Source organism: Anomaloglossus baeobatrachus, chromosome 6 (genome assembly GCF_048569485.1).
Source record: "Anomaloglossus baeobatrachus isolate aAnoBae1 chromosome 6, aAnoBae1.hap1, whole genome shotgun sequence".
Taxonomy (NCBI): domain Eukaryota; kingdom Metazoa; phylum Chordata; class Amphibia; order Anura; family Aromobatidae; genus Anomaloglossus; species Anomaloglossus baeobatrachus.
The window spans coordinates 503,088,991-503,110,128 of record NC_134358.1 but is presented as its reverse complement, the minus strand read 5'-3'; the positions used below and the strand labels follow the sequence as shown (position 1 = coordinate 503,110,128).

The 21,138-nt window shown below is 41.9% G+C and overlaps 1 protein-coding gene across 4 annotated transcripts in view; it reads right to left on the bottom strand.

Annotated features, from left to right (window-relative positions):
• Window positions 1-21,138, bottom strand: part of RBM33 (RNA binding motif protein 33) — a 222,529-nt gene that overhangs the window by 3,004 nt on the left and 198,387 nt on the right. For 2 of the 4 annotated variants that reach the window (XM_075315440.1, XM_075315441.1), the window contains exon 18: window positions 3,540-3,628. In XM_075315440.1, coding sequence (XP_075171555.1) covers window positions 3,540-3,628 — 89 coding nt within the window. Of the gene's footprint in view, window positions 1-3,539; window positions 3,629-13,910; window positions 15,619-21,138 lie in introns of those variants that run through there. The other 2 variants (XM_075315442.1, XM_075315443.1) reach the window with 1 other exon arrangement.

Below are 21,138 nucleotides of genomic sequence, written 5' to 3'. Positions count from 1 at the left end.
ACGGAGGTCAGACGTTTCCTGTAGTTCTTGACCAGGTTTGTACACACTGCAGCAGGGATTTTGGCCCACTCCTCCATACAGATCATCTCCAGATATTTCAGGTTTTGGGACCATCGCTGTGCAACATTGAGTTTCAGCTCCCTCCAAAGATTTTCTATTGGGTTCAGGCCTGGAGACTGGCTAGGCCACTTCAGGACCTTGCAATGCTTTTTACGGAGCTACTTTTTCGTTGCCCTGGCTGTGTGTTTCAGGTCATTTGCATGCTGGAAAACCCTGCCACAACCCATCTTCAATGCGCTTACGGAGTGAAGGAGGTTGCTGGCCAAACACTCGCAATACACGACTCCATCCTCCCTTCAATATGGTGCAGACGTCCAGTCCCCTTTGCCGAAAAGCACTCCCCCAAATTATGATGTTTCCACCCCCCCATGCTTCCCAGCTGGGACTGTATTCTTGTAGTTGTACTAATCCTTCTTCCTCCAAACATGGTGAGTCGAGTTAATACCAAAAAGTTCCAGTTTTGTCTCATCTGACCTTCTCCCATGCCTCCTTCGGATCATCCAGATGGTCATTGCTGAATTTAAAACGGGCCTGGACATATGCTGGTTTGAGAAGGAGGACCTTGCGTATCCTGCAGGATTTTAATCCCTGACGGTGAAGTGTGTTACGAATGGTGATCTTTGAGATTGTGGTCCAAGCTCTCTTCAGGTCATTGACCAGGTCCTCCCGTGTAGTTTTGGACTGATTCCTGACCTTTCTCAGAATCATCCTTATTTCACGAGGCGAGATCTTCCATGGAGCCCCAGACAGTCATCTAGTTTTTCTTCCATTTTCTAATAATTGAGCCAACAGTTGTTGTCTTCTCACCAAGCTCCTTTACTATTGTCCTATAGCCCATCTCAGCCTTGTGCAGGTCTACAATTTTGTCCCTGGTGTCCTTAGACAGCTCTTTGGTCTTGGCCATGGTGGAGAGGTTGTAATGTGATGGAGTGTGTGGACAGGTGTCTTTAGTAAAGGTAATGAGTTCAAACAGGTGCAATTAATGCAGGTAATAAGTACAGAGTAGGAGGGATTCTTAAAGAAAAAAAAAAAACAGTGTGAGCCAGAATTCTTGCTGGTTGGTAGGTGATCAAATACTTATTTCATGCAATAAAATGCAAATTATTGAAAAATTATACAATGATTTTCTGGGGGGCATTTTGTCTGTCACAGTTGAAGTGTACCTGTAATAAAAATACAGACCTCTTCATTTTTTTGTAGGTGGGAAAACTTGTAAAATTGGCAGTGTAACAGATACTTATCTTCCCCACTGTATAACATAAAAGCCCCAGCCGTATCATGCACTGGCCATTCAGATAAAAAGGCCAGCGATGTACTACATGGCCTAGGCAAGATCTGCTCTGACTAATTAAGGGGAGCGTCTGGTGTAGCCCCCATCTATGTCATTTGTCATAAAAGATCACATATGACCTATCACAATTGCTGCTCACAAACACCAAAAACTGTCGTTTTCATCCTCTGTACACTTTTTTCATATTATTTAAAGGGAAACTCTGGTAATTTACTAAAAAACACCTTCATAGTCGCCAGCCAGTCTGCAATACTGGTGGTGCTTATTGAGGACATACCATCAGAACTTGCACATCCAGGAAGTCTCCAGAGAAGGTGGTTACTGGTTTCCAGTGCTGAAGTGGAGAGGAATTCATTAAAAGATAGAATTTTCTTAATTTAATCATAAACAATTTTAGAAAAGGACTCAAAAAGGAGACTTTTAATTTGGTTTCCAGAGTTTCTCTTTAAAGGGAACTTATCAAGTTCTTTTCTCCCATTAATTCACCGCTACTGGTTTATAGTGCAAGGACTGTTTCTAAACATGTCCCAATAAAAGTTGTGTGTTCCTGATCATTTTTTATTTTTTTTACGGCTTTTGGACTTTATACATCTGGGCGGTCTGGCTTCTACTCTGCAGTGACGAGCTAAAATGATCATGTGGAACAGGTATCCAGCTGTCTAGAGAAAACCGTAGTCCTCAGAGAAGGCAGAGAGGGTTTATTACTGTCCCTGCCTTCTCTATTGCTGTATACACAGGGCTGTACATGCAGTAATAGGCAGGGATGACTGCGCTTCCTCCTACATACACAGAGCCAGTTAGGAAAGAGGGTATGTGGCCAGGTCTTGAACTAGTGCTCCCGTACATGCACAGTGAGGCCTCGGCTTTTTCTGTGCACTTCCCAAACACTGGATAATCATTGTGATAATTATGCCAGGCAGAGTGATAAATCCAGCGGGATGGGGATGGTCAGTGATGTTCAGGGAGGGGAAGCCTCAGTGGCAATCAGCAAGTTTCTTTTACCTATTACAAGGCTTAAAGGGAATTTCTCAGCAGGTTTTTGCTACCTCATCTGAGAGCAGCATAATGTAGCCAAATAGGCTCCGAGTTCAATGATTTATCCCTTAAGGCCCCGTCACACATAGCGATGGAGTTAGCGAGATCACTGAAACATCACAGGTTTTGTGACGCAACAGCGACCTCACTAGCAATCTCGCTACGTGTGACACATAGCAGCGACCAGCCCACCACTGCGATATCGCCGATCGTACCTGAATGTCCTGGTTCATTTTTTGATCATCTGAGCAGCATGCATCGCTGTGTTTGACGCCATAACAGCGACGAGCGACCTCGTTGGAACGTCTGGGTGGAAACACTACGCCTCTATCGAGGTCTGAGTCGTCAGAATAGCTGCTGTGTGATAGGGTCCCAACGACCGCCGAGGACGTTATACGGATCGCTGTATCATTGCTGTGTCGTTAATTAGATCTGCTAGTTTGCCAGCTCACTAGCGACCAAGTAGTGACGTACCAGCGATCCTGACCAGGTCGTATTGTTGTTGGGATCGCTGGAACGTCGCTATGTGTAACGGGACCCTTAGATTAGTGGCTGCAGCCGTTCTGACACAGTGAAAGGGTTTTAGATTTTGCATGTAGCAGAGCTCTCAGATCAGCCACCGCTCACACCAGGCTTTCAGTTACATTTCCATAGACAGAAGCTGCTAATCACAGAGGGGGCCTTCAACTCACAGGCAGCTGAGACCCACTAATAATAAAGATGAGCGGCTTAAGCTAACACTGCAGGTAAACAAAAAAAAAAAGACTGAGCTAACAATTGCAGCATGCTGTCTTCAGGTTACATTTCAGAAATCTGCTGAGAATCCCTTTAAAAAGGAACAGCACACGGATTGCAATGCGTGCAGTTAGTGTTTTTCACAGACCTGTAAGATGCAGATAAGAAACAGGTCTTTCAAAATTATTTTGCATTCTATGAAAAACAGAGGTGTGAATGAGGTCTAAGGACATGATTATAGCACAGTGACCTATACTATAAACCAGTAGTGGCTGTTTAGTGAGGTAAAAACGCCATGACAAGGTCCCTTTAGGTTAACCCTATGTTATCAAATTCCTCAAAAATAAAATCACTGATTGTTAAATATAAAACGTTGTGGATTACAATGAAAGGACAAGACCAAGTGGCTAAAACATACCTGTGAAACCTCTGCTGAAACTGTGACGCGTGGTGAGGACTGTCAAATGTTGCTATGGCTTTTCTTTGATGGGGAAACATCTGTAGCTTCTGTAGGTTAAAATAAAAAAGGAAAAAAACAGAGGATATATCACAGACAATTCTGTATATCATATCTATTTTTCAGTAGCAAAAAATAAAATAATTTTTTTTTCCAATATCAAATATTTCACCCCTTCACGACCTTTGACGGATCTATCCGTCATGGAGCGTGTGATGTTAAGCCCCGCCCCCTGCCGTGGGCAGGATGCGGCGCTCCGCGCACATATCAGCTGTTTTCAACAGCTGACATGTGTGCTTGCATGTTACAGGTGGAATCGCATTCCACCCGTAACATTAACCCCTTGCATCTCGCTGCCAAAGTCTGGCAGCGAGATGTATATATGCGCGGCCATGATTTTCACTTACCGCCGCCCCCACCGGAAGTCACGTGAGTGATCACGTGACTTTCAGTGGTTGTCATGGTAGCACAGGGTCATGTGATGACGCCTGCAGCTATGACGAGTAACTTTTGTTTTCACTCGGCCCGGAGCCGAATGAAACAGGAAGTGATCAAATCTGCTGTTTACAGCTGTATAGCTGTGAACAGCAGATAGGGCAGAGCGATCGGATTGCTGATCGCTATAGCCCCCTAGGGGAACTAGTAAAATAAAAGTAAAATAAAGAAAAACAAACCTAAAAGTTCAAATCACCCCCCCTTTCACCCCATTGAAAATTAAAGGGTTAAAAAAGAAATAACTATACACATATTTGGTATTGCCGCGTTCAGAAATGCCCGATCTATCAAAATATAAAATCAATTAATCTGATTGGTAAACTGCGTAGTGGCAAAAAAATTCCAAACGCCGAAATTACGTTTTTTTGGTCGCCGCAAGTTTTACGCAAAATGCAATAACAGGCGATCAAAACGTAGCATCTGCGCAAAAATGGTACCATCAAAAATGTCAGCTCGAGATGCAAAAAATAAGCAGTCACTGAGCCATAGATCCCAAAAAATGAGAACGCTACGGGTTTCGGAAAATGGCGCAAAACTTACGTCACTCTTGGACAAGCTTGTGAATTTTTTTAACCCCTTAGATTCAAGTAAACCTATACATGTTTGGTGTCTAAAAACTCACACCGACCTCAGGCATCATACCCACATCAGTTTTACCATATCGTGAACACTGTGAATAAAACATCCCAAAAACTATTGTCATCACACTTTTTTTGCAGTTTTTCCACACTTGGAATTTTTTTGCTGTTTTCCAGTACACCTTATGGTAAAACTTATGGTTTCATTTAAAAGTACAACTCGTCCCGCAAAAAACAAGCCCTCATATGGCAAGATTGACGGAAAAATAAAAAAAAAAAGTTACGGCTCTCAGAAGAAGGGGAGCAAAAAACAAACCGCAAAAACGGAAAGTGCCCGGGGGCTGAAGGGGTTAAAGCCAAATAAATAAAATAATTTACATAAAAGTAAAATAAATAAAAACCTCTTAGCTCTATATTCATACCTGAAATATTCTGAGACCCTTTGCATTATCTTCAATGTCTATATGCGATGATCAGACATCACAAAGCTACTACCTTCCCGATTCTGTATGAAAGGGGGGCCTTTGTGAATTACTTAATTACAGCTGACCACATCAGGTCTATTACAAGCATAGACAATACTCAGCAGCACTAAGGCTGTGTGCGCACTTTGCGTCGAGGTAGTTGCAGTTCTAAACGCATCCTCTGGCAGAAATGGTTTTTGCCAAAGTTGCTTTTGACCACAAAAACGCAATAAATACACTTGGGTTTTTAACCGCGTTTTACATGCTTTTTCATTGTTTAAAGTCAGATGCGTTTTGAATAGAAATACACTGCTAAATAAAGTTTTAACATTCAAACACAAAAAAAAAAAAGGGAAAAAATGATAACAAATATCAAGATTAAAATCAAACAAAATAGCTGATTTTATTAAAATGATAATGTTTGTTAATATTTATGTATAAAATAACGTTAAATTAATGTTTTTCATATTTTTTGTCGGACTATGTGTGTGTGTGGGTGTGTGTGTGTAAAGGGACATATCATGCCTTTAATAAAATGTCAAAATGCAAGCAACTAAATTTTCAAAAACGCATGTTTTCTGCATCCAAAAAGCATGTAAAACGCTAGGATTTTGATTTTGTATGCGTTTTGCAACTTCTCATTGACTGTTAGCAAAACGCTGCCCAAATGGCAAAAACAATTGACATGCTGCTTCTTTTAACGCCGAGTTTTTGCCCAAAAATATGCAAATTAAACGCTGCGTTTTGAACTGCATGGTGTGCACAAAAAATCCCTATTTTCCATAGGCATTGCTGGAGAATCAAAACGCATGCATTTTGGCACTAAAACGCTGCGGTTGAAAACGCTGCGGAAACGCAGGTAAAAACGCAAAGTGCGCACATAGCCTAACACATGCGGAGGACTTAATTAAAAAGAACTGCGCTATAGCATATGGAGGACGTCACCACTCGGCCGTGCAATGTACGTAAAGGGAACCTGTCAGGTGCAATATGCACCCAGCACCATGAGCAGTTCTGGGTGCATATTGCTAATCCCTGCCTAACCATCCCTGTATCTAGTAGCATAAAGAGATCTTTAGAAAATGTATTTCGAATGATCGTTTATTATATGCTAATGAGCGCAGGGACTAGTCCTGAGGGTATTTCTTCCCTTGGCTAGTCAGCCCACATAGCATGGTAGCATGTCCCTGTGGGTGTATTAACATGCTAATGAATGTGTAACAACACGCACATACTTCACTGTTCATGGTGGCCGGCGGAGGATGGATGTGCACTGGGCATGATCCGGAGTCCTCAGCACTTCTGCTCATGCGTACTGTACCTCACTGAAGCCGGGAAGCTTACACCCCGCATCAGTTTAGTGCGCATGGTCAGAAGCCTCGGGTATTCTGGATCATGCGCAGGGTGCATCCATCCTCTGCCGGCCGCCATGAACAGTGAGGTATGTGCGTGTCGCTGCGCATTCATTAGCATATTAGTACAACCACAGGGGCGTGCTAGCATGCTATGTGGGCTGACTAGTCCCTGTGCTCATTACCATATAATAAACGATCATTAGAAATACTTTTTCTAAAGATCTCTTTATCTATGCTAGTTGATACATGGACAGTTAGGCAGGGATTAGCAATATGCACCCAGAACTGCTCGTGGTTCTGGGTGCATATTGCACCTGACAGGTTCCCCTTTAAGATGCAATAGGGGGCACAGCCACATGTGCATAGTCACTGTGAAAAGGCCCTTCAGCCCTTTGCACTGCTAATCAGTAGTTCTGTCAGGGTGAGATCTACATCCATCACAAAGCGATAACATGCTTTATAGATGCTACTATAAAATTTAAAAAAAACCCAGTACATTACAGAATTTTATTCATAGGTGACTCCTCTGGAGACTGGTTTGTAATAACAGCCTAAGTCGAGTAACACGGCTCATTAAGGGGTCGCAGACTGACTTATGGGGATGAAACCTCCAAGTGATAGCGCTCTCTAGAAGGATATCTAATTTACATACCTTTTTACCAGGGAGCCTTGCTTGTAGGCTTTCACAAAGACTGACAGTAAAGCCTAGATGTCCTCTCACTCATTCACCCTGTACCCTGTTCTGCAGTGACGAGACGCACGAAGCCTGAAACCGCTCAACAGGGGAGTGTGAAGTGTCCTTTTTGGAGACATTAGTTTTGCCAAATATCCTCAGTCAGGTCTGCAACACTTGTTAAAAAGGCAAGCATTGCCTTCTAGCAGGGGTCCCCAACCTGTGGCTCGCAGGCCCATGATGTGTGGCTCGCGGCAGTCTGACAGCTTGGTGCCTTTACACCACGTCTAACAAATAACTATGAACAGCAGGTCTTCAGCTGGAGACTTTTATGAGTATCCCCAAACAAGAGAGCAGATCTGAAATGGGGTAAGGTAGGAACCCCTGGATCTTGGTATACTGCCTCATGGTGATTTCTGTGGAAAAGCTTTGGCTGTCAGAACGGTAAATGGGGCCTCTAGGTGTCACTACTGTGAGGGTGGCAGGAGCTAGATCGGACTCATGACCTTTCCTGAATGTGGCTTGCAACGCACTCTCAGAGCGGAATGTGGCTCTCAAGGTCAGAAAAGTTGGGGACCTCTGCCTTATAGGGTACGTATCTACAATCAGGGGGCAGTTAAATTTGGTATACAAAAAAAAGGAAAATGTTATCAAAACATGCAATTCCCATTCATACATTAAAGGGAACCTGTCAGGTGCAATATGCACTCAGAATCACGAGCAGTTCTGGGTGTATATTGCTAATCCCTGCCTAACCGTCCCTGTATACACTAGCATAGATAAAGAGATCTTTAGAAAAGTATTTCTAAAGCTCTTTTATTGTATGCTAATTAGCGAGAGGACTAGTCCCCTGGGCGTTAGTTCCCCTGGCTAGTCGGCTTGATTAGCATGTTAGCATGCCCCTGAAGTAACATGCTAATGAATGTTCAGCGTCACAGGATGATCTCAATCACCTCTCCGCTACCATCGTCGCCTGATGCTGGATTTCGGCCCAGCGTGCATGACCCCGGAGTTTCGGTCATGCGCACTACTTCAGTTTGAAGTCAGGACGCGTACACCCGGCTTCATAGGGCGCATGACCGAAACTCTGGGGTCATGAGCACTGAGCCGAAATCCAGTGTCTGGCAGCGGAGAGGTGAGCGAGATCATCCTGTGACGCTGCGTATTCATTAGCATATTAGCACATCCACAGGCTAATGGAACAGACTAGCCACAGGAACTAACGCCCAGTGGACTAGTCCCTGCGCTCATTAGGAAACGATATAAGATCTTTAGAAATATTTTTTCTAAAGATCTCTTTATCTATGCTAGTGTATACAGGGACGGTTAGGCAGGGATTAGCAATATGTACCCAGAACTGCCCATGGTTCTGGGTGCATATTGGACCTGACAGGTTCCCTTTAAAAGTAACAAAAAGATAGAAAACATTGTTCCATATAAATTTTGTTTAAAGAGGACCAATCACCAGGATTTTCATATATAAACTAAAGCCGGTGCTATACTGGTGCTATCATGCTGATTCTATACATACCTTTAGTTATGAAATCGGATGTATACCGTACTTTCTGAAATATAGGCAAGTTTGTGAAATGCACTGTTATTTGATTGATAGCAGCTACAGAATATCTAATAGGTGGGTTAGGTTTTGCTCGTTATTCCCGCCCCTTGTCTGCCTGTCCTTCCTCCCGCCGCCTGTAATAACAGACAGGGGGGTGGAAGGACAGGCAGGCGGAGAGGGGTGGGGATAACAAGCAAAACTCGAATCATCTATTAGATATTCCGTTGTACTTCTCATCAAATAACAGTGCTTTTAACAAGGTGTACTTGCCTGTATTTCAGAAACTATACATCCGATCTCACAACTAAAGGTATGTATAGAATTGGCATGATAGTGCCAGTATAGCACTGGCTTTAGTTATATATTAAAATTCTGATGGTTGGTCCTTTTTAAAAATGTTTAGTAAAATAGTCCTCATTGTACTCCATATGTTTGTTTGTAATCAGCTTTACATTTTGAAATAATGCTGTCATGTAAATTGAAAAAACCCTGCAAGGGATAAAATTAAAGGGGTTGTCCAGGATTATAAAAAGTAACTGCTTCCTTTCAAAAATGGCAACAAACTTGGGTATTGTATACTGGTATTTGGTGGTTGGTATTTGAGCACTCTATGCTTTATTTGGTTTATAAGACTTGGGCCTGTAACTTGGTATTATTTGGAGAACATTCTATGCTGGTATTTGTATTTTTGGTATTATATGGACACTGTACATCAGTATTTTGTTTGTAATATTTGGGCTCTGTACATTGGTATCATATGGTTGGTATTATGTCGGCACTGAATATTTGTATATTTTGGTGTTCTTTGGGCACTATGTTGAATATATGGTTGATGCTGAGTACTGTTTATTAGTATTTCATTTATATTATATGGACACTCAGAACGGTTTTAGGTTAACATTTTGGCATGCTACTGGTCATTATTATTGTTATTTTTGCAATAATCCTGAGGTGAGGTCACTGTGCTCATTGAGGTCCCTAAAGTCAGGTTACCTGTGGTCACAGGTGGGGGGCCTTGGGAACCTCCAGCTGTGGCAGCAACTTACTTGAGTGATATCCCCGCTGCTGCTCAGTCTCTACCTGAAGTCCACAGCGATATGCAAACAAAGAAAAAAAGAAGCGCTCCTGTGTGAATCTGCTACAGAAGGGGTCAAAGGAGAGTGTTGTACAGCTCATTTAAGAGGTTAGGCACCCCTGCAGAACTCCAGTCACTGATTAGTTGTCGCCAACCTGCATTCTAGACACAGCAGCCACTGGGGAGCAGAGAAGTCCGCACGCAGCACCCACCAGGGAGCATAGGGAGCCCGCACGCTGGAGTCAGTGTGTGATGCAAGATCTACTCAGTAAATTCAAGCAATACAATGGACCTGCTGCCACATGCAAAGCATCCCAGCTGCTGGAGCGCAGAGGGACAGAGATTCAAATGAAGAAAAAATGGCTTAACAGTGCCTTATATTTTTCTGTCATCTTTGAATAAAATGTTTTTTATTTTTTTTGCACCTCAGTTAAGTCATTTTTTCCTTATTTGAATTAAGTCCACAGCGGGCGGTCATGTTCCATGATCGCGTGCTATGACTTCAGATATAGCAGAGCTCGAATCGTCGTGGGAGCACGTGTGGATTACGTCGAACCTGCAGGGGTGTTCAGGGGGTTAATGAAGTGGTGAAAGAGGGTGTTTTTTTATCCTTTATTTCAAATAAAGGATTTTTGGTGTTTATTCCTTTTCACTTACAAACACCTCCCATTACTAATCTAGGAATTAGGGGCAGCTGTGAGCTGACAATGCCTTATTACCCTGACTTCCACAGCACCAGGGGAATCAGGAAGAGCCGGGTAAAGTGCTGGAATTGTCACATCTAATGGATGCAGGAATCCTGGGCGGCTGCAGGCTGCTAATTTTAGGCTGTGGGGGCCAATAAGCATGGGTCTCTCCAGCCTAAAAATACCAGTCCCCAGCTGTAATGCTTTATTCTTGGCTGGGTATCAAAATTAGGGGGACCGCAAGCAGTTTTGTTGATTTAAAAAAAAAAAAAAAATAAAGCCCAGTGCGGTTCCTCTTATTTTGATGCACAGCCAAGATAAGTGCAGAGCTGGAGCCTATAGCCATATGCTTTATCTGTGCTGGGTTATAATATGGGGGGGACCCTACGCTATTTTTTTTTTTTTTATACATTTTTACACCACGCCATAGACTCACATAGCGTCTGTGATTGGAAGCAGTGAGACATGCTGTTACTCAGCATAGGAGCGCTGTCTGACTGCAACCAATCACAGATGCCGGTGGGCAGGGGTAGCCGTGATATATGTGAATTTGTATGAGGCTAATGACTGGTTCTGGAAGCAGAATGAGGAGCTGTGAGAGCAGTTATCAAAGCCACGCCGGAGACTGGTAAGTATGAAGCGCTTGCTCCTACCCCTTTTTAAGCGGCAAATTCTGGTCCCCATACACTTAAATGGGGAAAGGCATCCAACCAAAAAACAGGGATAAATCCCGAGCCGGAACTGGGTATTGTTTTGCTTTTTAAACCCAGTTAGACCCGCTAACTCCAGGTACCTGAGAGTCCGCCAATCATTAGTGAAAAACACAAAAAGAATTGACATGTTGCAGTTTTGTGGTCACAAAAAAAAAAATAAATAAAAAAAAAAAGCACCGTGCGCACAGCAAAACTGAAATCTCATAGGCTTTGCTGGAGAAGGAAATGCATGCAGTTTTTTGCCACAAATTGCACCCAAAAAGAAGGCACAAAATGCAGCATGCGCATGGGGCCTAAGTCTTGGTTCACATGTATCGTGCCTAGTAAACTAAGCGCTTAAACTGGGCATTACATGTAAATTCTGTGAATAATGTGATTCAGACAACATTCCCAAAGGAAAATTCAGTGTAATGAGGCAGAGGGAGACACTTTGAACTCCCACCTGGCCTGTGGTGCAGTGGTGTCCACCTTTTTAGACGTGTATAAAAGTGTGGTCAACCACAAGTTTGTGCACCTTTGAAAAGACAGCCACCGCTGAACAGAGGCCAAACGGAGTCCGGAGAAACTCTGCTGCCCAATTATATAGTGAATGGATCCGTGGTGGGTTTCACCTGAACCACGTATTTCGGACATGTAGATCGAAACCCTAACATAAGTGCTCAGCATAGAGCACAGAATAAATGGGAACTGATCCAAAATGTTCTGTACCCCAAATTGCATTCAATTCAACCCACAAAATCAAAAGTTCCCACTAAGGTCAATCATTTGTTAATGGAAATATAGAGGGCTCCAAGTTACTGGTACCATATGGGTGTTTTCCAGAGACAAAAATCGCCACTGCACCCCCATAGATGAACTTCCAGAAGGATGTAATTTCCAAAATTTGGTCACTTGAGGGCTTTGCAAATTGAGTCTGCAAACTATTCCAGGACAATCTGTGCTCCAAAAGTCAAATGGCACTCCTTCCATCCTGAGCCCTGTAGTGCAGTCAAACAGTACTGTACAGTCACATGTGGGATATTGCCACGTTCAGGAAAAATTGCGTAACACATTATGGGTACTGTTTATATATTTTCCTTGTTAAAATTGGAAATCTGGGATTAAAACCATTTCAGTGGTAAAAATGTAATTTTTCTTTTCCCCTCGCCCAATAGTATACATTTTTGTGACGCCCCTGTGGTGTCAATATGCACACTTCACTCCTAGATTCATTCATGAAGTGTGAAGTTTGTAAAATTGGGTCACTTGGGTGGGATTTCTGATATTCTGGGACCTCAAGGGCTCTGCCAAAGTAACATGGCACCCGTAAACCACTCCAGCAAACTCTGAAGTCCAATATGGTGCTCCTTTTCTCATCAGTTTTGCACTGTACTTCAAAAGTAGTTCCAGATTACATGGATGGTACTGGCAAACTATGACAACAAACTATATAGCCCATTGTTTTTTCTTATCAGCCCTTAAACTTGGGGCTAACAACACTTTAGTGAAACAAAATGTCAGTGTTCGTTCTTCACTGGCCAATGGTATAAAATTCACTGACACCTGTGATGTCAATTTGCTCACTGCACCCCTAGATGAATGAATTGAGAAGTGCAGTTTGTAAAACTTGGGGGGGCAGCTTTTATGGCATGTCAGGAGCTCTGCCAATGTTACATGGCACCCCTAAACCAATCCAGTCAAATCTGCACTCAATACGTTGCTCCTTCCCTTCCGAACCCTGTTATGTGCCTAAACAGTAGTTTTCCACTACATATGAGGTATCGGCACACTCCTGAGAAATTACACATAAAATTGTATGCTGCATTTTCTCCTTGTAAAAATTAAAAATTTAAAGCAAAGGAAACGTTTGTGGGAAAAGTAAAATGTTTCATTTTTCCCCACACACATTGCTTTAGCTTCCATGAAGCACCTGAAGGGTTCATAAACTCTTTGGATGTGGTTTTGATCAGTTTGAGGGGTGCAGTTTTTAGAATGGTGTACTGTTTCGGTATTTTCCATCACAAATGCCTCTCAGTCACTTCAAATGTGACATGGTCCCTAAAAATATGACTTTGTAAATTTTTTGAAAAAAATATGAGAAATTGCTGATAAAAATTTTAACCATTCTAACAAGAAAAAAAGTTATGTTTCCAAAATTGTGCTGCTGTAAAGTAGATATGTGGGAAATGTTATTTATTAACTCTATTGTGTGACATAATTCTCTGGTTTAAGGGTATAAAGATTCAAAGTTTGAAAACAGGGAGGGCGCCATCGAAAGAGGGCGCCATCGAGAGGGAGATCGAGAGGAAGATCGAGAGCGATCAAGGGAGAGCGATCAAGGGAGAGCGATCAAGGGAGAGCGATCAAGGGAGAGCGATCAAGGGAGAGCGATCAAGGGAGAGCGATCAAGGGAGAGCGATCAAGGGAGAGCGATCAAGGGAGAGCGATCAAGGGAGAGCGATCAAGGGAGAGCGATCAAGGGAGAGCGATCAAGGGAGAGCGATCAAGGGAGAGCGAGAGGGAGACTGTGTTTTCCATGAGAACAAAATAGACATGCCAATATCTATCTAACCTGATTTCGGCGGAGAGCTCAGCCAGCCATATACACTGTTATAGTTGGCCGTTCCAGTCTAAATTTATTGTTAATAGCGTCTTATGTCTAACATGTATGGGCATCTATAATTACTAATAGCGCAATACTGTGTGCACAGGCATCATAAATATTAACGAAATACACAAATTTGGTTAATCCGAATTTTCATTTATTACAAATATTAACCTTTTACAACTTTCTGATGTACAAAATAAGTTGTCATTTCCATTACAGAACCAGGTAAAGAAAACAATATAACATGCCAATCTCTGCCTCAAAAGGAGTAGAGTAAGGTTAAATCAAGACAAATTGCAAGTTTCACAGGCAACAGGAAAAAAACAAAAATGAGGCAGCACTCCATAATGGTTATTTTTCTCTCTTCAGGTGCACTGACCGCTCTCCACAGGTAGGACAGGATGTAAGAAACGAAAACCTTCCCATGTATTTGACAACACATCTTTTCAGTTAACAAACCATGCGTTAGGTCCATTGTGCATGAAATTATGGTAAACAGATCACCAGGTTCTTGCAGATTTACTTCTGATCTACCAGAGATCTAAAGCCTCATTCACAAGTCAGTATTTTTGGATTAGTATTTCTTCAGGATCTGTTGCCAAAACCAAGAGTCTCCCCAAATCATAGGTGTCAATCCTTCAATTCTAGTTTTTCTCTAAGCTCCACTCCTGGATTTGCCATAAATACAGTGATGCAAAAATATTGACATGTGAATGACGTCTAAGACTGCAGGTCAAGGTGGCAGGTCAAGGTGGCCAATTTGTGAACAGCTGGAAGGGCACGTTATATGGGATGCTAGTCGAGGTGGCCAACCTGGCATCCATGCAACTGTATAAGAGTTCTAGCTATCTAATGACACCCAGGGATTGTCTCCAAGACGGTAGGATGCCCGATTGGCGGGGTCAGATGGTGGTGACCTGCCGATTACTAGGATTAAAGGACATTGGGTCTAGTGGACAGCTCTGCAAGGCTAATCATGGACTAAAATGGCCATTGGGAAAAAAACAATTTGGTATGGTCCTTTCCTAGGGCCATATTTTGGTACCTCATTCTACTGGATCATCCACTGATGTCTTTAATAGGACAATCCCTCTAAGGTTTTTAAGCTCCAAAATGCACATAAAATCTGCTTCAAATAATAAAGTATATGGGTTTTTCAGGTGGCTCTTCTTAAAAATCAACTTTGAAGAACGGTATGTGAATATACTCTAATATGGTAGATGAAGCATATATTCATGCACCAGGCTAAAACAGTAAACAACTAGAGGAATTAAAGGGGCTGATCAGGCTGAAATGAGAAGTCTGCAGCCACTATGTGACAGCAGAATGGTGACAGTGTGCCATGAGCACAGTGTCATGATTCCCCCAGATTCCCTGTACAGGTGCCAAGGTCTCGAACATCACCAGAGGGGAGTACGGGCGGTTTTTATTTTGTACAGGGGAGTCCATTGAGAAGGGGGTTCTCTGAGTGGTGGACAACCGATTTAACTTTCAGCACAAACCTATAAAGAGCAGTGAAGTTCACCATGTACCAATCTGTTATTCAGGATTTCACTGCTGACTCAGATGACGGTCTCACCTGGTAATAAAGCAAACACTTTTATTGCCCTCGTCAATAGTGAGCAGGAAAGAAAAACTGCTGCTAATTTTGCAAAAGAAATGCTCAAGTGCTACACTGTAATATTAGAACGTAAGACAAGAACATGAAAATAAAAAAAAGAAAAGAGAAACATATTGCATGTGCTGAGCCACAGTAATTCTCTTACTAGTAACTTATTGTTACAAACACATTAGTCTTACAGCTGTGGCTCTGTGCTAAGTCACTGCCGTCTCCGTACGTGGTACGATCGTGGGGCCTGTCAAAAGTTCCAAAAAAAACAAAACAGAATGATTTAACCATCACATCAGGAGCAACGTAAAGAGATATAATGAGAACACGTCAGAGGAGAGCAGACTCCTTCCTGTACAGAGAAGGACCGCGCTCCCGGCACCGTCTTACCACTTAACTCCATTCAAAGTCAGAAAGCTTGGGTCTCTAGATCGTTCTGTGGGGTGGGCACACTGTAAAGATTTTTAGGCGTTCCCTGACTCTCTTTAAATTAACTTTATCATAAGAAAATATAAATTTATTGATAAAAATATTAGATTGTTTTGACTATCAAAACAAAGAAACGATTTTGGAGAGATTCACGTTTTTCATGGTCTATTGTAGAACAAGTGATGGATTGATATTTTTTGTCGTAGGTCACTAATAGGTAACACATTCGTCATCGAGCCAAGCCATCAGCACTGGAATAAGCCACAAGGCAACCCGTGAGGGAAATACTACATCTGTCACTGCAGGAGCGGTCAGCTGTGGTACTTCGGGAGAATGCCCGCTCGCTTGTGCCACTGCTATGTGGGGTCTCTAGATGGGCACCTGTAGGGAGATGGAAAGCTTTATTGCACCATCCTTGAGTTGGATGTTATGATTTTAATCAGTACAAACTTGCAAATCTGTCCAAAATGTATCTTCTAAGATGTCCGATATGTGATGACCAACGTAGTCATGATCTTGGCCCTTCATGGATATAGTATCGGAAATCACTGACAAGGCCCTATAGTAGAGGGCAGATTGTCTAGTGGTCTACAGATCTGGAAACCAACAGAAGTGGATCAGACTCCAAGATGTGAAGATTATATCCAGATACACACCAAGAGGAAATATTATATTAGGCACTCGGTGGTGGTGGTACTTTCAGTGGAGTTAAGCTTTAAAAAAATACTTAAAAATATATGTGACCAGGTTTTTGCTATCCCATCAAATCAGCATGATATAGGGGCAGACTCTCGATTCTAGCGATAGATCACTTACTTTATGGGACGCAACAGTTGTGATACATTCACTGTTTTCTCTGCTGCAGAGCTAGCAGAGCTCAGAATGCTTAGCCCTGTATTGCACTGCCCACATCACTGATTGTCAGCTTAGTGTGTACTCTGTATACTGACAGAAAGCTGCTAACCAGTGTTTGTTTGTTGGAAGGGGGGGGAATACACAGAGCAGGTTGGCTAGAAGGCATATAACTAGTCCTCTAGTGATAATCTCCTGCTGATAAAACACTGATCTTATGGAAACATAGAGCCCCAGTAAGTGAAACATCACTGGAATCAGGGGCTCGGCCTCTATCTACATCATGCTGTTCTCAGATTACATAAGGAAACCCTGCTGACAGATTCCCTTTACCAGCAAAGAGTGCAGCTTATGCAAAAAGTCTACTAAATAGAAGATATAGCACCTTTATTCTTAATTGTCCAAGCCTACGATATTGATGATCTAGCAATATAAGACCCTGCGCCCCCCACTGATCAGCTGGTAGCAGGTTATCGCTGTACATTCTTTAGGGGCCGTTCTCGGTCTAGCTTCTATTGAAGTGAATGAGACTTGAGCTGCAGTAAATGGAACGATCACTACACTGTGCAGAGCTGCTGTTCCACTTCATACATGGTTTACATCCGACCCAACAGAAGCGCCAAACATCTCATTGGTGGGGCTTCAAGGTGTTAAACCCCCCCACTGACCTGATATTAATAGGTCTTCAATAAAGTAATCAAGTGCGACGCGTTACAGAGAAAATTACATGCGTTATGTCATCAGAGAAGAGCGGACAGAGAAGAGCGGACAGAGAAGAGCGGACAGAGAAGAGCGGACAGAGAAGAGCGGACAGAGAAGAGCGGACAGAGAAGAGCGGACAGAGAAGAGCAACTTAGCGAATTAAAAGGAAATGCATGTCAAATAAAATTTTAAAGTGTCATTCCTATCCTATAAAAGGAACATCATATCCTTAGGATATTTTAACACTTTATGGTCGGACCCCCCCACTATATGAGAATGGAGGGGATGAACTGCTGCCTCAGCACTGAGCTCCCCTTCATTGTTTTTCTATGCTTAGCAGCACCCCTGGCCGTCTGCTGTACCACCCAATTCACTTAAAGAAGCTCTTCAGCAAAAAAAAAAAAAATATTTTGCCTATAAAGTGCACGATATAGACCCACCCACCAGCAGCTGTGATTGGTTTCAATGAGACAGGGTCACTCAGCGTGGAGGCTCGCCTGACTGCAACCAAAGAGATATATATATATATATATATATATATATATATATATATATAGATATATATATATATATATATATATATAGATATACAGTGCCTACAAGTAGTATTCAACCCCCTGCAGATTTAGCAGGTTTACACATTCGGAATTAACTTGGCATTGTGACATTTGGACTGTAGATCAGCCTGGAAGTGTGAAATGCACTGCAGCAAAAAAATATGTTATTTCTTTTTATATTTTTTTTTTAAATTGTGAAAAGTTTATTCAGAGGGTCATTTATTATTCAACCCCTCAAAGCACAAGAATTCTGTTTGGTTCCCCTAAAGTATTAAGAAGTATTTCAGGCACAAACAACAATGAGCTTCACATGTTTGGATTAATTATCTCTTTATCCAGCCTTTTCTGACTAATTAAGACCCTCCCCAAACTTGTGAACAGCACTCATACTTGGTCAACATGGGAAAGACAAAGGAGCATTCCAAGGCCATCAGAGACAAGATCGTGGAGGGTCACAAGGCTGGCAAGGGGTACAAAACCCTTTCCATGGAGTTGGGCCTACCTGTCTCCACTGTTGGGAGCATCATCCGGAAGTGGAAGGCTTATGGAACTACTGTTAGCCATCCACGGCCTGGACAGCCTTTGAAAGTTTCCACCCGTGCCGAGGCCAGGCTTGTCCGAAGAGTCAAGGCTAACCCAAGGACAACAAGGAAGGAGCTCCGGGAAAATCTCATGGCAGTGGGGACATTGGTTTCAGTCAATACCATAAGTAACGTACTCCACCGCAATGGTCTCCGTTCCAGACGAGCCCGTAAGGTACCTTTACTTTCAAAGCGTCATGTCAAGGCTCGTCTACAGTTTGCTCATGATCACTTGGAGGACTCTGAGACAGACTGGTTCAAGGTTCTCTGGTCTGATGAGACCAAGATCGAGATCTTTGGTGCCAACCACACACGTGACGTTTGGAGACTGGATGGCACTGCATACGACCCCAAGAATACCATCCCTACAGTCAAGCATGGTGGTGGCAGCATCATGCTGTGGGGCTGTTTCTCAGCCAAGGGGCCTGGCCATCTGGTCAGCATCCATGGGAAAATGGATAGCACGGCCTACCTGGAGATTTTGGCCAAGAACCTCCGCTCCTCCATCAAGGATCTTAAGATGGGTCATCATTTCATCTTCCAACAAGACAACGACCCAAAGCACACAGCCAAGAAAACCAAGGCCTGGTTCAAAAAGGGAAAAAATCAAGGTGTTGCAGTGGCCTAGTCAGTCTCCTGACCTTAACCCAATTGAAAACTTGTGGAAGGAGCTCAAGATTAAAGTCCACATGAGACACCCAAAGAACCTAGATAACTTGGAGAAGATCTGTATGGAGGAGTGGGCCAAGATAACTCCAGAGACCTGTGCCGGCCTGATCAGGTCTTATAAAAGACGATTATTAGCTGTAATTGCAAACAAGGGTTATTCCACAAAATATTAAACCTAGGGGTTGAATAATAATTGACCCACACTTTTATGTTGAAAATTTATTAAAATTTAACTGAGCAACATATCTTGTTGGTTTGTAAGATTTATGCATCTGTTAATAAATCCTGCTCTTGTTTGAAGTTTGCAGGCTCTAACATATTTGCATCTTATCAAACCTGCTAAATCTGCAGGGGGTTGAATACTACTTGTAGGCACTGTGTATATATATGTGTGTGTATATATATATATATATATATATATATATATATATATATATATATATATATATATATATATATATATATATATATCTATATCTATAGATATATATATATATATATATATATATATATCTATAGATATAGATAGATATATCTATAGATCTATATATATATATATATATATATATATATATCTATAGATATATCTATCTATCTATATCTATCTATATATGAGAGAGAGAGAGAGAGAGAGAGAGAGAGACATCGATTTCAATGGGTGGAAAATGCAACCAAAATGCACAAAAGAAGTGACATGCTGCTTTTTTAAACGCATCGATTTTGTCAAATATTTAGCATCCAAAACACTGCGCTTAAAAAAGCAACGTGCGCATGGAATTTGGAACCTCTCAGACTTTGCTGGGGAAGCACAACGCATGCATTTACGCTGTTTTAAATGCTGCGTAAACACGGGAAAAAAAACGCAACGTGCTCACACAAAGCCTTATTCAGACCTGTATAAAAACATGATTTACAACATATCCGAAAACGATGAGAGCCTTTTAGGACGGAGGCCAGAATTTGTATAAAGTGACCGTTCATCTGATAGTGAATGGCTAAGGCAGGGTTTCTGGCTGAATCTGTTTTTTTTCTGGGGATTCTGATGGGAACCTCAATGCGGTGCTGTGCGGAGAGCAGTGTGTGAATATGGCCTTACCAAAAACAAGCTACAGCATGTGCAAACACTGATCAGCAAAGCATGCTGGGAGATTTCAGCTCTTATTACACTGGCTGTAATCTAGTATAAGTAATGCAATGTAAATTACTGTGCTCTGCTCTGTATGTATTATAAGCAGGGCTGTGGAGTCGGTAAGCCAAACCTTCGACTCCGACTCCTCAAATTCTCTTGCACCGACTCCGACTCCGGCTCCGACTCCGGCTCCGACTCCGGCTCCTACATATATTGCTTATAGTTAGGTGAAAAATTTATTGTAGTACATGAATATGTGTATGCGAACATCAGACATTTAATAATTTTTATGATACAATAATCAAGATATTTGGATAGAACATAAAATATATTTATTGGAATACAACTTTAGAACACAAAAAACTGTAATAAATTGTAAATATGTAATACACTATGTAATATACAGTAGATTACATATATATCTTGTGTGTGTGTATATACACTGTATATATATATATATTATATATATTACATATTTACAATTTATTAGTTTTTTTGTGTTCTAAAGTTGTATTCCAATAAATATTTTATGTTCTATCCAAATATCTTGATTATTGTATCATAAAAACAATTAAAATGTCTGATGTTCACATTGTACTACAATAAATTTTTCACTTAAATATAAGCATTATACTAAATGTTGTTATTTAGTAAAATATTCAGCACATTCTGCATTGCACTCCTGTCCCCAATTTATTATATATTTTAGGAGTCGGAGTCGGTGCATTTTATACCGACTCCGACTCCACCAAAATGAGCTCCGACTCCGACTCCACGACTCCGACTCCGACTCCACAGCCCTGATTATAAGGTGTTGATTGGTGATCACATAGATGCAAACTTGACAC